The 15,851-nt window shown below is 29.6% G+C and overlaps 1 protein-coding gene across 3 annotated transcripts in view; it reads left to right on the forward strand.

Moving 5' to 3' along the window:
* Positions 1–15,851, forward strand: part of Eip63E (cyclin dependent kinase Eip63E) — a 74,009-nt gene that overhangs the window by 5,703 nt on the left and 52,455 nt on the right. For all 3 annotated transcript variants that reach the window (XM_080174445.1, XM_080174438.1, XM_080174454.1), the window contains exons 2-3: positions 11,104–11,219; positions 13,846–13,980. In XM_080174445.1, coding sequence (XP_080030571.1) covers positions 13,920–13,980 — 61 coding nt within the window. In that variant the 5' untranslated portion in view covers positions 11,104–11,219; positions 13,846–13,919. The remainder of the gene's footprint in view (positions 1–11,103; positions 11,220–13,845; positions 13,981–15,851) is intronic.

Here is a 15,851-nt window from a genome sequence, read left to right on the forward strand (position 1 = left end):
AATATTTTATATATTTGAAAGTCCATCCTCTTTATTGCTTTTGTGCCCAGTAACTATGTTTGGGATGTAAGGATAATTAAATGGGCGAAAAAAATATTTTTGCCTTTTAAAAACTTAAGATAAATAGAAAAATAGCTAACTATACGCAGTTTTAATTAGTATTTTAATTTCTTTTTTTCTTCTTTTAAACAATAGACTATATTTTTGGCATTTCCAATTAACAATAATTGATTATGCCCATAAAGCCATAGAAGAAAAACTATGGAACACGCTCTGCATGTTAAAAATAGATTTTGGATCAATTACTTTTTCTTATATGTTGAATCTCAAACTCTCTCTCTCTCAATTTGAATGTTATCATTCTTTATTGAATAGAAACTCTTGTATTGTAATATAGTTAGAATAGATGGTAATTTCATTCATATCAATTTCTTCACCATTGACCCCCCCCCCTCATATTCTTAATTTTTTAAAAATAATTTGTAGACCTTGCAGGACCGTATCACTACGGGATCTTTAACCATTACTTAATTAACATTACCTAAAACATGTATCAAAAAGACTTTTCTTTTATTCAAAAGTTTGTTTGTGGTTTATTCAATATCGAGGAATCTGCCATACAGATATATTAAATTAGATACCCAATAAATACTCCTTACATCATTTAAGAGCTATTTAGATCATCATGGATGGTCATAAGGGAAACTATTTCATTGCACGGTCTTTGTTGGGAAGTGTTAACTAGCAATGATTTTTCCTTTTTAGTGATTTAATAAATATATTATAATTTGACAAAGCATTCGTTATCTGATATTTCTGAATGATGATTCCCAAATTGTGTATCTAGAGTTTCTTATATCTATTATAGTAATACTGTATCAATTTATCAGTCTATTCTTCTCAATCAGTAAAACTAACATACATAATAGATAAATGTATAATATTATATCTGATATAGGTATATTTTTCCCAGAATAAAAAATAATAACATTATATTTGGATCACTATTTATTAAAAGCGATTCTTTTCTACATTCAGGGCATGACCAACCGTCCATACTTAACAGCTGTTAAATTAGGCTTGTTAGAATTGTTCATCGATTCCAAAATTGGCATTATGATTTTGTTTTGTTTTTTTACAATTTTACAGCAAATCTAAAATCATCGCTTGTTCGTATATCCATTTAAAATGGTTGATTCTAAATCTTTTTTTGACAACAAAATATAGAAATATTCTATTTATATAGTTTTTGTTATAATGATCTGACTGTAGAAATGTAGTTTTTGAATGTATCTGGACTGTTATGTAGAAGTGCAATGAAGTGTAATAGGATTAAGAAAAGGTATCTGAATAAGTAAATAAGACAGCTGGATGTTCTAACATATATATTAATGATAGAGAGGAGCAGTATGGGTTTTTGGAGGAGTTGATAACCTCCGGCAAGAATCAAATGTTAGATGGCAACCGTTCCCTTTTTTTTCATCTTCTCATGGCCAAGAGCCGATTTGCAAATTCCTGTGCACGCGTCTGATAGCTAGGAATAACCAAATATCCTTTCCACTTTTCTTCCTGAAAAAAAACATTGATTTACTATAAACGTTTCAACATTTTAGAATACATCTGATGCTCTCTATTCTTTCATATCATTTAAAACAAATGTTTTTTTGTCTATCTATTGCTTATCTATTGCTGCGCTACTTGTGGATATAATTGCCATTATTTATAATAGTTGCTTCGCCTTTAGAATCTATAAACTAGTATTTGAAGGGAAATTAGGGTATAGAAAATTGCCTCAAAGCCATCCCAAGATAATCTTATTTTTGGAATAAAACCATCATTGGGGCTATGTAATGCTTCCTTGAAATGGAAAACTCATTTGGTTCAACGGTTACCTAAATATTTCTTTGAGATAAAAAAAACCTTACTTCTTTATTCTATGGGATAATTAACAAGCGCGCGAATAATCATTGTTTAATACAGATTAACCCAAATAAAAGAAGAAAAAAAACCTTGAGCTAGGCTATCAGAAACATAGTTATGTCTGGAAAAGTAAATATACAATGATACAAAATATATATTTCTATTCTTTATATTTATATCTTTCTCTTCCTTTCTCTATTTCTGTCCAGTTAAGATATATTTTTACTGTTATTAGTCTGAATATGTATTATACATGTATATTTTTTTTCACTGGCAGAACGAAATAATTTTAATGACAGACATCAAAAAGACCTAGTATGTACGCAAATTTAAAAAGTACAATGGCAAAGAAGTACTAAAATACAAATTCTTAAAGTTGACATTTGGGTTGAGAAATTTAATTTTTTTAAATTTCATTAAGTAAAACTTTTCAAAAAGACTTTAGAACTCAAGAAAATCTACCTTTACGAAGTATGCACTGTTCAAAAATAGAATCCTTAATTAGGAACCAATCTTAGTTTGAGGAATTAAGCACCTATATCTTTACTATATTATTTATTGCCGATTAAAATATTTTTTTTTCATGGGATTCTTCTATAAACAAGTGTGAAAATAATTTTATAAGTAAACTATTAATTTTGAAAATTATGGCTTTATTTATTTTTAGCTTCCAGCAGCCTTATAACCCTTTCAGGGGGAGGGGGCAGTTTATTATTTTTAAGAGAATATTTGACCCATAGAAATACATAGTCCTCTTCCTGGCCTTCCAGAAATATGGGATTAAACTTGACCTAAAAGTGATTGAACTCAAAAAAACATTCTGTTTCAAGATGTTACTGAACACAAACACAACAACACCCAGCTACTTAATAGTAAATTCTAAGCAGATAACTGAAACCAACTACTGCTGTGGTAAATAAAGTATCTGAAAGTATTTTTTAATCCAGGAAATACACCAGTTAACCTTAATAGAGTTACGGTAGAAAATATTAATCTTTCTTTTCATTAGTGTATTGCCGTACCTTACTACGTTCCTAAATCTTGTTTAATGATCATAACACAATGTTGTGAAGGTTCTCAGAGACATATTTTTAACATGGTAGTCTTATTGCCATTAAAACTTGATCGTTATAATTGCCTTTCTAAGATAATTTACTATTAACAATATGCTAATTCTTATATAGATTAATCTAGAATGAATAAGTCTATTGTTAGAATGAATACACCTCTGTGTGCCTGTATGTTAATGTATATCTGGTCATTTACTACAGCATGACCCTCGAAAAAGTATTTTTAAGCATCTGCAGCCCTTATTTCTCAATGAATTATTAAAAAATGCATATGTCCTTGTTCTCTATAGTATTCCACGTAAGTAGATATAAAAATATTTTTTTTACCTCCATTAACACCGGAGATTTTTAGTGCTAAAGTTTTGAAAAAGTGACTGAGGAAAAAGTAACTTTTAACGTGATACGACTTTTTTAGCAAAATTAAGCTAGAAATCCTTTTATTTTTGTTACTAGCAGAAACTTTATACAAAAATGAAATAAAAAATTTAGTTTTTGAGTAAAAAGCATTTTTTTACACATATTTTTTGAGTCTTTTTAGTTTAATGATATTTTGAAAAACTTACTTATTAGGCAAAATTGTTTAAGATTAAAAAACCAAATAAATCTCTATGAACATAGCAGGAAAATTATTTTTGTTTCACAATCCTAACTTTAATAACAAAAAAGTTATAAAGAAAATAAAAATAAAACATAATGATTTTTTAGTCTAAAAAGCTTAATTTACCCCTTATTAAATAATTGAGATGTCAGAAAAGTAGGCGGAGCAACTGTCATAATTAATCCTTTTCTATAAATAAGGGTTAATAAATAACCTAAAATTTGCAAATAATCAATTCATTCAGTAGTATTTTTTGTCATTAAAAATTTATATTTTTTGGTGGAATAAAAAAGAAATATTTAGTTAACTTGTTTTTCTTTGTGTCTCATTATTCAATTGCCAGAAAAACATTATTTAACCATCCAAAAAATAAGAGAAACAAAAAAAAATTCTTTTTCTCAGTCACTTTTTCAAAACTTTAGCTCTAAAAATCTCCGGTGTTAATGGAGGTAAAAAAAATATTTTTATATCTACTTACGTGGAATACTATGGAGAACAAGGACATATGCATTTTTTAATAATTCATTGAGAAATAAGGGCTGCAGATGCTTAAAAATACTTTTTCGAGGGTCATGCTGTATAATAATTATGGAATAATCAATTGATTTTTTACCACCCTAAATTCTAAAAGAACAAGGATGACAACATCCATAAAAGCGAAGCACTGAAACGGTAGGACAAACGGACATTAACACTTGTATGGTATCTGAACTGAACACTTGAAAATTTGTTGTTAAAAAAGTAGAAAAATCAACATTTTTAAAATGGACGTACGGACATTCTGGTAATGATTATAGAGTTGCTACGCTTACTAAATCGTGCCAAACTACTACAGGAATCATCATGCAAAGTTTGAAATCGATAGGACAATTCTAACATGCCTAAATTAACGAATAAAAGCTATCTATCTCGGACGGACGTACGGACGGACGGACGTACGGACGGACGGACCGACCCTATTTATAGAAAAGCTTCGCTTTTAAAAATATAATTCAATCATATTGTATGATAAAGTAACGTTTTGGTTTGTCTGTCTGTTGAATTATCGCTTCACATAGGTTCAGTTATTAAGGTTATTTCTAAGTTAAGTTTTGGGATGGTGTGAGGCTATTTCTCTATCACAGCCCTCCCTCTTTTAATACAGTGCCCCTAGATTGTAGGGGTGATGTCGCAGTTCATGATATAATCCCTAAGAAAACTTATTACCAGAGCTGGATCTTTAAAAGCGTAGCCGTTGCCGTAGTCGTGGTCAGAGTTACAGCCACCAACCTAATAGCGATCTTTAAATCATATTAACCACGCGTTGCCGTGGCCACAAAAAAAATGCGATCTTTAAATCATATTGGCAATGCGTGGTCGTAGTCGTAGCGTGGTTAACCACGCTAAAAGTGACCACAGTCCGTTAGTGTGGCTACAACAACAGCCATGACTACGGCCACGGCTACAGCCACGCCAACGGCTACACATTTAAAGATCCAGCTCAGATTATGTTTTCTCTATGTTTACTATATCTAATGTATATATATGTATATTGTAAGAATATTGATATAATCCATAAGAAAACTTATTACCAAATTATGTTTTCTCTATGTTTACTATATCTAATGTATAGATTGTAAGAATATTGATATTGTAAAGAAGAAAAGAGGATCGTTATACATTAATATATATTAGGATTATATACCTTTGCTTGTGTAATATACAATTATTAGAATAATTTACATACTTCAATATATTAAAAAAAAGAGATGAGTGGACCTGAAAAAATCATGGCGTGACTGAAAAGCAGAGCTCAGTGGGTTCAGTGGTTAACACGATTTTAAGATTAGTTTGGACGGACGGGCAGATTTCGTTCTAGTTTGATCTATCTTTTTTTGTTGAAGATCTTTTGTGATTATCTAATTTATTTCTATTATCTTAATATGTTCAAGGCAATATTTAGAATAAAGAGGGATAGGATAATGAAATATAAAACTGTCCTTTTGTAATAAAAGAAATAAACTCAAAATACGACTTTTAGAGATTTTAATTTAGAGAAGAAGATTTTATTTTTGAAACCTTTGAATTATCTCCCATTGACCTACTCTATTAAACTGTTGAAATTATGTCGATATACAATTTTGATTGTGTAATAAAAGAGGCCTATTATCATCATATTGATCTTCTAACGACTTCATGACTACATACTTATGTTGATTTTTTAAAAATCTAGACAAAATTTCCTTTGTTCCTGGGTAGTAATGCAATATTGTACCTTGTTAAGTAACCTGATCCCTTCTCTTCTATATTCATATTCTCACAAATATTCTTATTTTAAACTTTTTAATAGAGCACCTACTTTATAATTATCACTGAACACTAAATCCAAAGAAATCTATATTCATATATATGCAAATTTTTAAAGATATAAACTTTCTTACTTCAAATTAAACAACTATATCTTGATCAACTTTGCTTTTAATTGTGTATCTTGTCTCTTCAAGACTTCCAACACTTTTGATTACATATGAATATTTTCTTAATTCATAAAATATGGCATTAGGAATTGCATCATAATAAATTTCCTTAAACCTACTCAGACAGAGTAACGTATATAATCTAGTTTTAATGTAGCTGCGATACTAGAAATATTATATCTATACTTTGCTATGTCTGTCTATAGTATACAGAATTAATAACCTTGTATATGAGGCCCCAATCTGGAGTACTACTGTACCTGATGCAATTTTCATGTTTTTGGGGAACAATTATGTCCACCAACAAATTATTGCAGGAATAAAAGGGAAAGATAAATTGTATTTAAAAAGTTATGCATTAAAGCATTAAAAAATACATATGATATTGAGTGATTCAAAAAATATAATTTAACAAGTCAAAGTGGGATAATATTTATTTTTAAAATTTAAGAAAATCCAGAAAAGGAGTTACATTGAGGAAAAAGACCAAAATTCAAGATAAAATTTGATTAAAATGATATATCTCTTTTTCCCCTGGCATATTTGAACATTCGCAGTGTCCAATATGTTGTAAAATTAAGTGCAATCATATCCAATCCTCTATTCCACTATTTTACTAGCTACATCAATTTTATTTTCCTTTATCATGGATTGAGTTCATTTTTACTTTTTTGTCCAAAACATTGATAATGCTAAACCGTGAGACGAAGGTTAACATTAATACACAGAAAAGTATCTTTTTGGAAGATTTTTTTAAAAGTCAATTTAGAAATAAATGATTTTTTAAAAATCCAACATAAAATTAAAAAAATTTTACTGTGCTTAATTGTAATGCCTAAAAAGTACGCTATAACTAAATGAATAATTTAATTAGTTTATTCATATTGTTTTTGTAATCTAACTCGTATTTCTAATCAAGGAAACAAAAGTTTTTTTTTTCAAACATTTTTTCAATATTAATGCAATAATTTGTATTAGCAATTAACACATTTTTACATTACAGTTTTTTAAGGTTTTGTAAAGGTTGACTGCTAATATGTACCTACCAACATTTTAAGACTTTATTATGTTACATGAGTTATCATATAGAGTTTAAAATTGAAAAGACGATTCTAACATGCATAAATACGACGGACGGACTGATTGTAGAAGCGCTTTGCTTTTCATGTTATCATAATATTCATATTCATATTTCTACTTAATTTATTGATTGTTAATAATTAGAGAAACGCTGCGGTAATATGGATATTATTATCATTGATTATCATTATCAGTATTGCATGTACTATTAGCGAAGGAATAATAATGATGTTCTTTTTATTTGATGACAATTCTTGATGACTAAATAGAATTAGACTCAGATTCAGAAGTATGCACGCCACACGTCTTTATATCATTTTGCATAGTGTTTACTTAAAACAAAAAATGGCCTAAAGATTTATTTTCTAAAAAGGAGGAAAGAAGCTTTAAAATACCCATTTTGTTGTCCTTTTTTTTGTATGCCATTGCCATAAGATTTTAAAAAACAAATAGAAAAAAGTTAGCTGATCTGGCTCTTTTCTATATGAACTATTGGCTTTTTAATGTTGTTTATATATTTGCTTAATTGTGATAACATTATTCCTTATAGCGCTGACATTTGATAAATGTACTGCCAGTTATCAAATGATATTCCCCAGCTCCACAGGAGAGCAGGGATGGGTCATTGGCCAATCTAAGAAAAATGAAGTGCTAAACTAAAAAATATTCCCTAGACAGAGTACAGGGATGGATTAATAAAAGATATATGTACTGCCAGATAAAAACTAATTATTGAATAGTATTGCATTCAGAATTGGAAAAATGATCATATCATTTTAATTAAATAAGTAAGAAACCCTTTTAAGTCATCATGTATCCTTAATTCGTGAAGCTATTAGGGTATATACAAATATAAATATAAAGCACTTGCAAAATGTAAACATTTATATACTATAAGCAATGAAACGGACTATAATCACCAAAGATAAACTTAAGTCGGTTATTTAAAAATAGCGCTAGAACTATCCGTTACTGATGTACGTACAGGCGTACAGACAGTTTAACCTAAAATATAGAATAGCTTCGCTTTCAATAGAAACTAATAGATTGAAATCTGGTGATATGAATCCATGTCTGCGCGACTATAAGCAACATTTATTTCTAACATTTTATTTACTAAAATTTTATTCTAGCTTACTTTTCATCATATTTTACACATTTCTTTACTATTATTGTCCATGCAATATTTAATAAAACAAGAACTGCGCTCATAGTTGTGCTAGATGATAAAGGCTCTATGGCTATGTAGCTCTTACGTGGGAAAAATAGCCTAAAACCATCATGAGACATTTGTGAAGTATCCCTGAAATGTATAACTCAATTTAATAAACTTATATGATTATAGTAAAAGAATTGCAATGTAAAGAGATACAGATTTAATTCGACAATCCTATAAAGTATTTAGTTGAATATTTTTTTTGTTTATTTATCTTTTGGAGTAGTTTTGCTATTAAAAACTTGGATATTCTCATTCAAACTCATGGGAAATTAGTTGAGGTTCAGCTGCTATAGCCGCATAAGCAGTTTTTAAATCTAGCCGAAGCCGCCATTAATTTAATAATACACAGTCACAAAGTCGCAGCTGCCAGTATGTCAACAATCCAAATTCCGCTATGTCTATTGCCAAGCCGCGCTGAAATGGGACAGCTGCCGAGCCTTGAAACTAATCTATCTCTCCACTCGAAAGTTTTCCATATGTCCGAGTTCTTATCATATTAACACAAGATGGATATGTGTTTATTCTTTTCTGCTAATAAATTTGAATATTAACTAAGTTATAATTTAATTTATAAAGGCTTAAAATATTCGCGGAAACTGTCTTGGCCTACAAATTTATGAATAATAATATACTAAACAAAGATTCTACTTTTTACGAATCTTGGTCTTCTGTAAGTATATAAGTTTGCTGAATTAAGATGTTTTTTTTCTATTTTATAGAAACACTTGATTATAAAATATATGAGAAGAAATTATGTAGACACCTTATACGGAAAGTTTAAAGTTTTTATTGAGGCAAAATGGTATGTATATGCTACCCCTCTTACAAATTCAAATCTATAACTTACTTTTTCCACTCTTCTATTTCTAAATTTTCAGAAAAAAAATTGGGCCGGAGAGGAAATTGATTTTTTACAGCCTAATTAAATTTGCCTCGGATAAATAAAAAAAGCAGTTTCCTTGTGTTCCTACGAATGTCTGTCCTTATATTTCAATCACTAAATTCATTTGAGAATTGAAAATTTGCATTTTTTAATGTTTAAATTTGGATACAACTCCATAGAGATAGGGATTGCCAGAACGGACTAGAAATATATTTTTAAAATTCAATGTGGGGGATGCGATATTGGTTTCGATGCATGGGTTAAAAATAGGTTTAAATAAAAGCACCAAACTTTCATTATTGTAATTGTTTCAAAACCTACAAAAAAGGATCTAAAAAATGAATAAATTACCAACTTAGGAGATAAATGATAAAAACTGCTACACATAAAATATAAATCTTTTTGTAAACATCGTTAATTATTATAGAGAATATATCTTAGGTTGAAAAACATTAAGAAAAAAAACTTGAACAGAACTAGGGCAAGCTGCCGAGATGAGGCACTATTTTTTTAGCTTTAGATCGTATTTTTATGCTAGTGTTGTTTTAAGCGGCTGCGGCTCCCAAACCCTGCAAAAATAGTATTTGGTTACTTTTAAAAGTAAAACTTTGATTTATTGTAGTCCATGGTTAGCTACTTTTATTATTTTACAACCTTATGAAAACTATCCTTTGTGGGTACCATCTTACACAGACAAAAAATATAGATTCAATATCAGGAACACAGACAATTATTAATATCGTAGCTAGGGTAGAAGCAATTTTACATTCAAACTTTTTTTTTAATATCATGATATATGATTTCTTGAAGATGTCAGTTGTATGTTAGTATTTAGAGAGGTTAATAGAAAAAGGGTGCAAACAAAAAACACTGAGCAGAGAATAAATATTGCATGGGTAAAAATGAGTCAATAATATTCCCTGTTCTTCGATATAAGGAAGGAAGAAAGGCAATGAGAAAAACCAATAATCTGAGTATCCCACATTAGATTCATAAAAAATAATGGGGGAATGGTCTTACTTTATGTACATTGAAGGTCATTCTTAGTTATTAGGTCAAAATGTATTATCATTATGCTATTTAAACGTACTAAAAAAGCATTTATTAAACTCAAATACTGACTTTAAAATATACAAGTTATACAACTAAAAAATCATTTGAATTTTATTTTGTTCAGTACAAAATGAAAGACAAATTACAGATAACCTCCTAAGTTGGGCACACAAGTTCACATAAAACATTAAGCCCACAAACATATTGAATATTAGCCTTTACTATATAGATACAGCTAGACAACAGATAATATGTATAGATGTAGGGTAAGGTAGCAAATTATGCTCTAGTAAGCATGAACAAATAGAAAACAGAAATGGATATTAAATGAACCTCATTTTTTGGTCAGTTCTTTCCGCCAGTAAGAAGGAAGGGGATGGGGGGGGGGGGTAACGTTATATTAGCCAGTTGGATGAAGCATATTATCGTTGTATGGGAGAATCTCTCACAATTTACACGTATTCTATATCCATTAAAGCAATTGAGTTTACACAAAATTTATAGATTTAAAGCATTAATTATAGTTAGTTTGACTAAAACAAAACGGTCGATCGCTTATATTATATTTTTAGTTGGAGCTTCTCTATGACTAGAGTGGCTCTATCAATAGAATCATCTATTAGATATTTTGAGTATAGTCCCTTTCGTGACATCGTCTATTAAGGGGCGTTTTAAAAGCTACTGTGAAAATACGACAAAACGCCTCTTAAGAGGCGATTTCACGAAACGGACTATACCCGAAACTTCCTTATACTATTATAAAACTGTTGATCAATAGATTTTAGTAGATATTAGTTTATTCTAACAATCTTTTATTTATTTAGACAAATGAATGAAAACGCTGATAGGAGAACAACTTTGTAATTCAACTCTCAACTAACAGAGGAACTCAACTTAATAGTAGGTTGTCTCCAACCAAATTTCAGTCATCTAACAAAAGGTAAATACTAAATTCCACCATTTATATTATTGTCTCCAATATAAAGCTGTAATACTTTAATAGCATGTAATTGTACAATTTACATCAAAATATCCTATGTACTACGGAAACATGATATTTGTGTGTAAAATATCTAAAACGGTTCAATCAATCATTATTTTTTAGGAGAAGTTTAGGAGATATGGTTTCGATAAAAAAATTCTTAGGATTTTCCAATATCTAAATATTAAATTATTTTTAACTTTATATTGCTGTACAAATCTTGCAACTTATTTTTCAACAATATTATGTGTATTTACCAGTGTATAAACTCCAACTACACATTCTCAAACAAATAAACTCATTTACCTCCTATTTAAACCAAAGTCTAATTCAATTTAATCAAATGAAAATGAATTACATACAGGAAACTGAACTAATAAAAATTTTTAGTTAGATAAAATTTTAGCAAATTTTAACAATAAATCACAATAATAGTTTTATCGGATAGCCTATTAAACATGTAAACTGCTTCGACTTTAATCTTTTTATAGCCAGAAGGACAGACGCATTGTAAAATCTTTGACTTAAATGCATAAACTTTGTAAAACAAATTTGTGTTGAAAGCAGCCACCAAGATGTAAGATATGTTAATGCAGGTGGCATAAATATAGCTAGCAACAAATAGTTGTAGATAATAGTAAGAGACAACGTAAAGTGCTACCAAAAAAGTTAAATCATACAATAAGATTGACCAATGAGAGTCCAGTATACACAGTAATTGACCAATGATAAAATATATAATGGCCTCTTATTGGTCATTTTTATCGTATGACGTTATTTTTGGAGGCACTTTACTCTGTCTCCTTTAATAGTAAATAAGCAGCACAATTTTTGTCCGTGCGTCCGTGACATTAATTCAGCTTTTATCATTCTCTGCTTCTAACTCCACACAAAGTACCCAGTAAAAGACTGATACTCCCCCCTCCCCTTGTTTTATTTTTATCTTTAAAAGGGGAAGTGTTGTTATTAGAGCTCAACTGGCAGTTTGTGTGAAATCACCCATAAGGTATGAATAAATCTTGGCATAAATTGCGTTTATAAACTAATCTATTGACAATATCTGCCATATATTTATTGAAGGATACCACACATAAATTTTTGCGTTCTGCTTATTTTTCCTGTGTTATTTATGGATATGATTACCCCTGTTTCTGTTTTCCAGATCTTTTTCTCTTTCCTGTATATAAATGCAGATATTATGTATTTATGAATATACCTATAGCATACCATATTAACAAGGGATCGTCAGACAACTTTTAAAGATATTTCCCCTAGAGGAATCAAGGAGCACTTTTTTGTGAGGCGGGAGGGAGGGAGGGGGGGGGGGTGGTATTTTGAACACAGTAATAGTGTCTGACTTATTATGACGTAACAAAAAAAATTAGCCAATGAGAGGCCGTTATTGACCAATGGTAAAATTTATAGTGGACTCTCATTGGCTAATTTTTTTTGTTACGTCATAATCAGTCAGACACTATTACTGTGTTCGGTATTTTGTTCAAGAGACTATTTATCTTGGGGTTGGAGGTACCCTTTCTTAGACCTGTAAGAATATAAATCATATTTGTCAAGCGGTTAGCAAGACCTTAAGCTAAAAAAAGACATCTTTGTACTTTCAAAATATCCATTAATTTATAAGAAAATATATTTAGAATTAATAAAAAAAGGGAAAGGGAAAAATTGAATAAGGTATATAGTAATAAAGGTAATAAGAAATGGCTTTACCTTTATATAGAAATTATATTTTTTCAAACGATAGTCAATAATTGGATAACAAAATGGCGGCCATCTGCGGATGACAATACTCTTCAGCAGAGCATATATGCCTAACCCAAATACATAATTCAAATCAGCCTTCAAGACAAAATTGAAGGTTCTAACAGTTGCATTAGACAAATATTTCAGATCATTAAAATTCTACATGGAATTATATGCTGTTTCTCAAAGTTTTTCAGTAAAAAAGGCCCAGTTTTGCTGTTTTTTTTTAAAGAATTGGCTGCAGACGGCCAAAAAAACCATATGCATGCCGTAGGTACTCAAATCAAAAGTCTTTGTTTACTTACTTTTAAAAATAAAAAAACATAGTTTGTAAACGAGAAGCTATGCCCTTTCATAATGTCTTCAGGATAAAAGTGTCTCCTCTTGAAATTTTAAAGAATATTTTTCAAGAAGTTTGTACTACAAGTTATAAGAAAACAGCCATCATCATAACTATACTCCTTTTTTCAAAAGAGATTTAACAACCCTAAAAGGAACACGAATCTATGCATTCTATGGTTGCTAATGAATTTTTTTTTTCGACTACATTAACCTATCCACTTTTTATTGAAATATTCTTGAGAGTATAGTTATGAAAAATGTCTACAGGGCATTTTATTCAACAGAAAATACTTTCAAATTTTGAAAAGAAGATTATTTTTTTGCAAATCATTTACATGAAACAATGTTAAAGGTATCTAAAATAAGTAAGTGGTTAATTTGTATTAAAATTTGCCATATAATTACAAAAATTTATAGCGTCTCAAGACCCAAATTTTTGTCAGTATTGTTTTATACATAATATTATAAAACTAATTTTTTTCAGGTATTAACAGAAGAACAAGAAAACACTACTTCTAGCTGATTGGGTTGACCCTTCCCTGATAGCTGGATGTCAGGATGGACGGTCAGTGTGTTGACTGCAACCTGCGCGGGGTCTGCAATCCTGGCCATTATCCAGGTAATTAATTGTCCTATCATTTTAAAACTATGTATAATAACAAATATCGGGGGGGGGGGGGGGGGACATTTTTGTTTAAATAAAGGGGAAAATTAAGAAAATACTTCTTTCAAAATGTTTTTCTCCAATTTTCTTATTTTTGTATTTAGATGTCATTTCCAAATGTATCAAATTTGTTTAATAAAACATGACTCGTACTTTGTAATAATATTTAAATAATCAATTTATACTACAGAATTCATTTATAATTCTAACTTATACTGTAACAAAAAGTTTATTATGCAAAGAATAATCCAATAAGCGTCATATACCAGAGTTACTTAAAATATCAAAGTTTTTAAGTGTGTAACAATAGTAAATGCTTCTTCTAATTCCATAAACGCTCTCATTTCAAAAGTTTATTGATCCTGCATATTTGATTTTGATGTAGTATCGCTTGTAATAATTCGGCCAATAAAAATTCGTTAAAAAAATCGAAAATGTAAGACCTAGCTAGGAATAGTTTTTACGTATGGCTTCGAAACTGATAAATATCCGCTAGATTAGTACCGGTCATCAGCTTTACTGAAAAATCATGTATAGAATCATATTATAGACAATTTTCCACGAATAAATAAAAGCATAAAATTAATACCAGTTTTGTCTTCGGTCCCTCGACAAATCTGTTTTTATTTTTTTTCAATTTTTATTTTAATAACCGAAGAAATCTGCCCATAATACAATAAATAGCTACTAGCGGCCTTTAAATGTTTTTTTTTTATTTTACATATCTAATTTGAGAAATAACTTGTCTATGTTATCATTAATTGTTAAATTCATGCGTTTACGCAGCGCGACTACGTAGGGCGACTATGCTAGCGACACTATGCGGCGGAAATATTTAATATTTTTGATTTTATTGTGATTTCTCTTGGGAGGGTGGTGGTACCCTCCCCCAAAATAGTTAAAAACCTTCCCGGGACATATGAGAATCTACCCTGTTAAGGAGAACCCAATCGGTTCAGCGGTTAGCGAGATCCTTCGGTACAGACACACAGATACACACACACAGACACACATACAAACATCCTGTTACTTTTGTATAAGGATTACATATAGAATAAATTAGTGTAACTGTTCTGGGAAGTATGGTGTTATAGCTTCTACAAATTAGCATAATTTAGGTTATGCCTAATGGGGACATTCCCAGAAGAGCAGAGCTCATTTGGTTGTGTGGTTAGGGATATCTTCAGCTGGACGGACAGACAGACAGAATCGGTCTACTTTGCAAATTTGTATATCAAGATTTGACTGCATACTCCCTACTCTGACCATCTATGTAAATGAAATTCTATTTATTAGATAGCTGGCAAATAGATCCAACCAATATCGGATTAATCATTGTTAAATTGTTTTTGGTAGCGCAGCTACTCTTTAAAATGATATTTATATGTCTAATTGGAAAGTTTTTTTTTGTGATATCATTTAATTTCAAAAACTAATATTTTTTGTTTGAAAATCATTCTAATAATTTTCTATTTATATTGAAATAGAATTGTAAATCTTTTGATATAAATTTTTATTGAAAACTTTGAAATATGATTCTTTTTACACAGAGAAAAGAAGTATATTCTTGATCAAATATGTATTAATTATCGTATAGTTTACTTTTCTTTTTATTCACTTTGAAATATAAAAGTTCAATAAATACCACAAAGAAATAAAAGCCTGCTAAAAGTACAATAGCCAATCTTTTAAAGTGAGCTTGTTTGGCTAATACATTTTCAGGTTTGATAATTTTTGACAATTTATATTTATTCTACTTTTAAAGAATAAAAACAATTGTTTTCGTTATTGTTAATTTTTTTAACACTATTCCTTCCATCCTTTAC

The sequence above is a fragment of the Acartia tonsa genome, chromosome 1, assembly GCF_053477335.1.
Source record: "Acartia tonsa isolate MP-2025a chromosome 1, ASM5347733v1, whole genome shotgun sequence".
Classification (NCBI taxonomy): Eukaryota; Metazoa; Arthropoda; class Copepoda; order Calanoida; family Acartiidae; genus Acartia; species Acartia tonsa.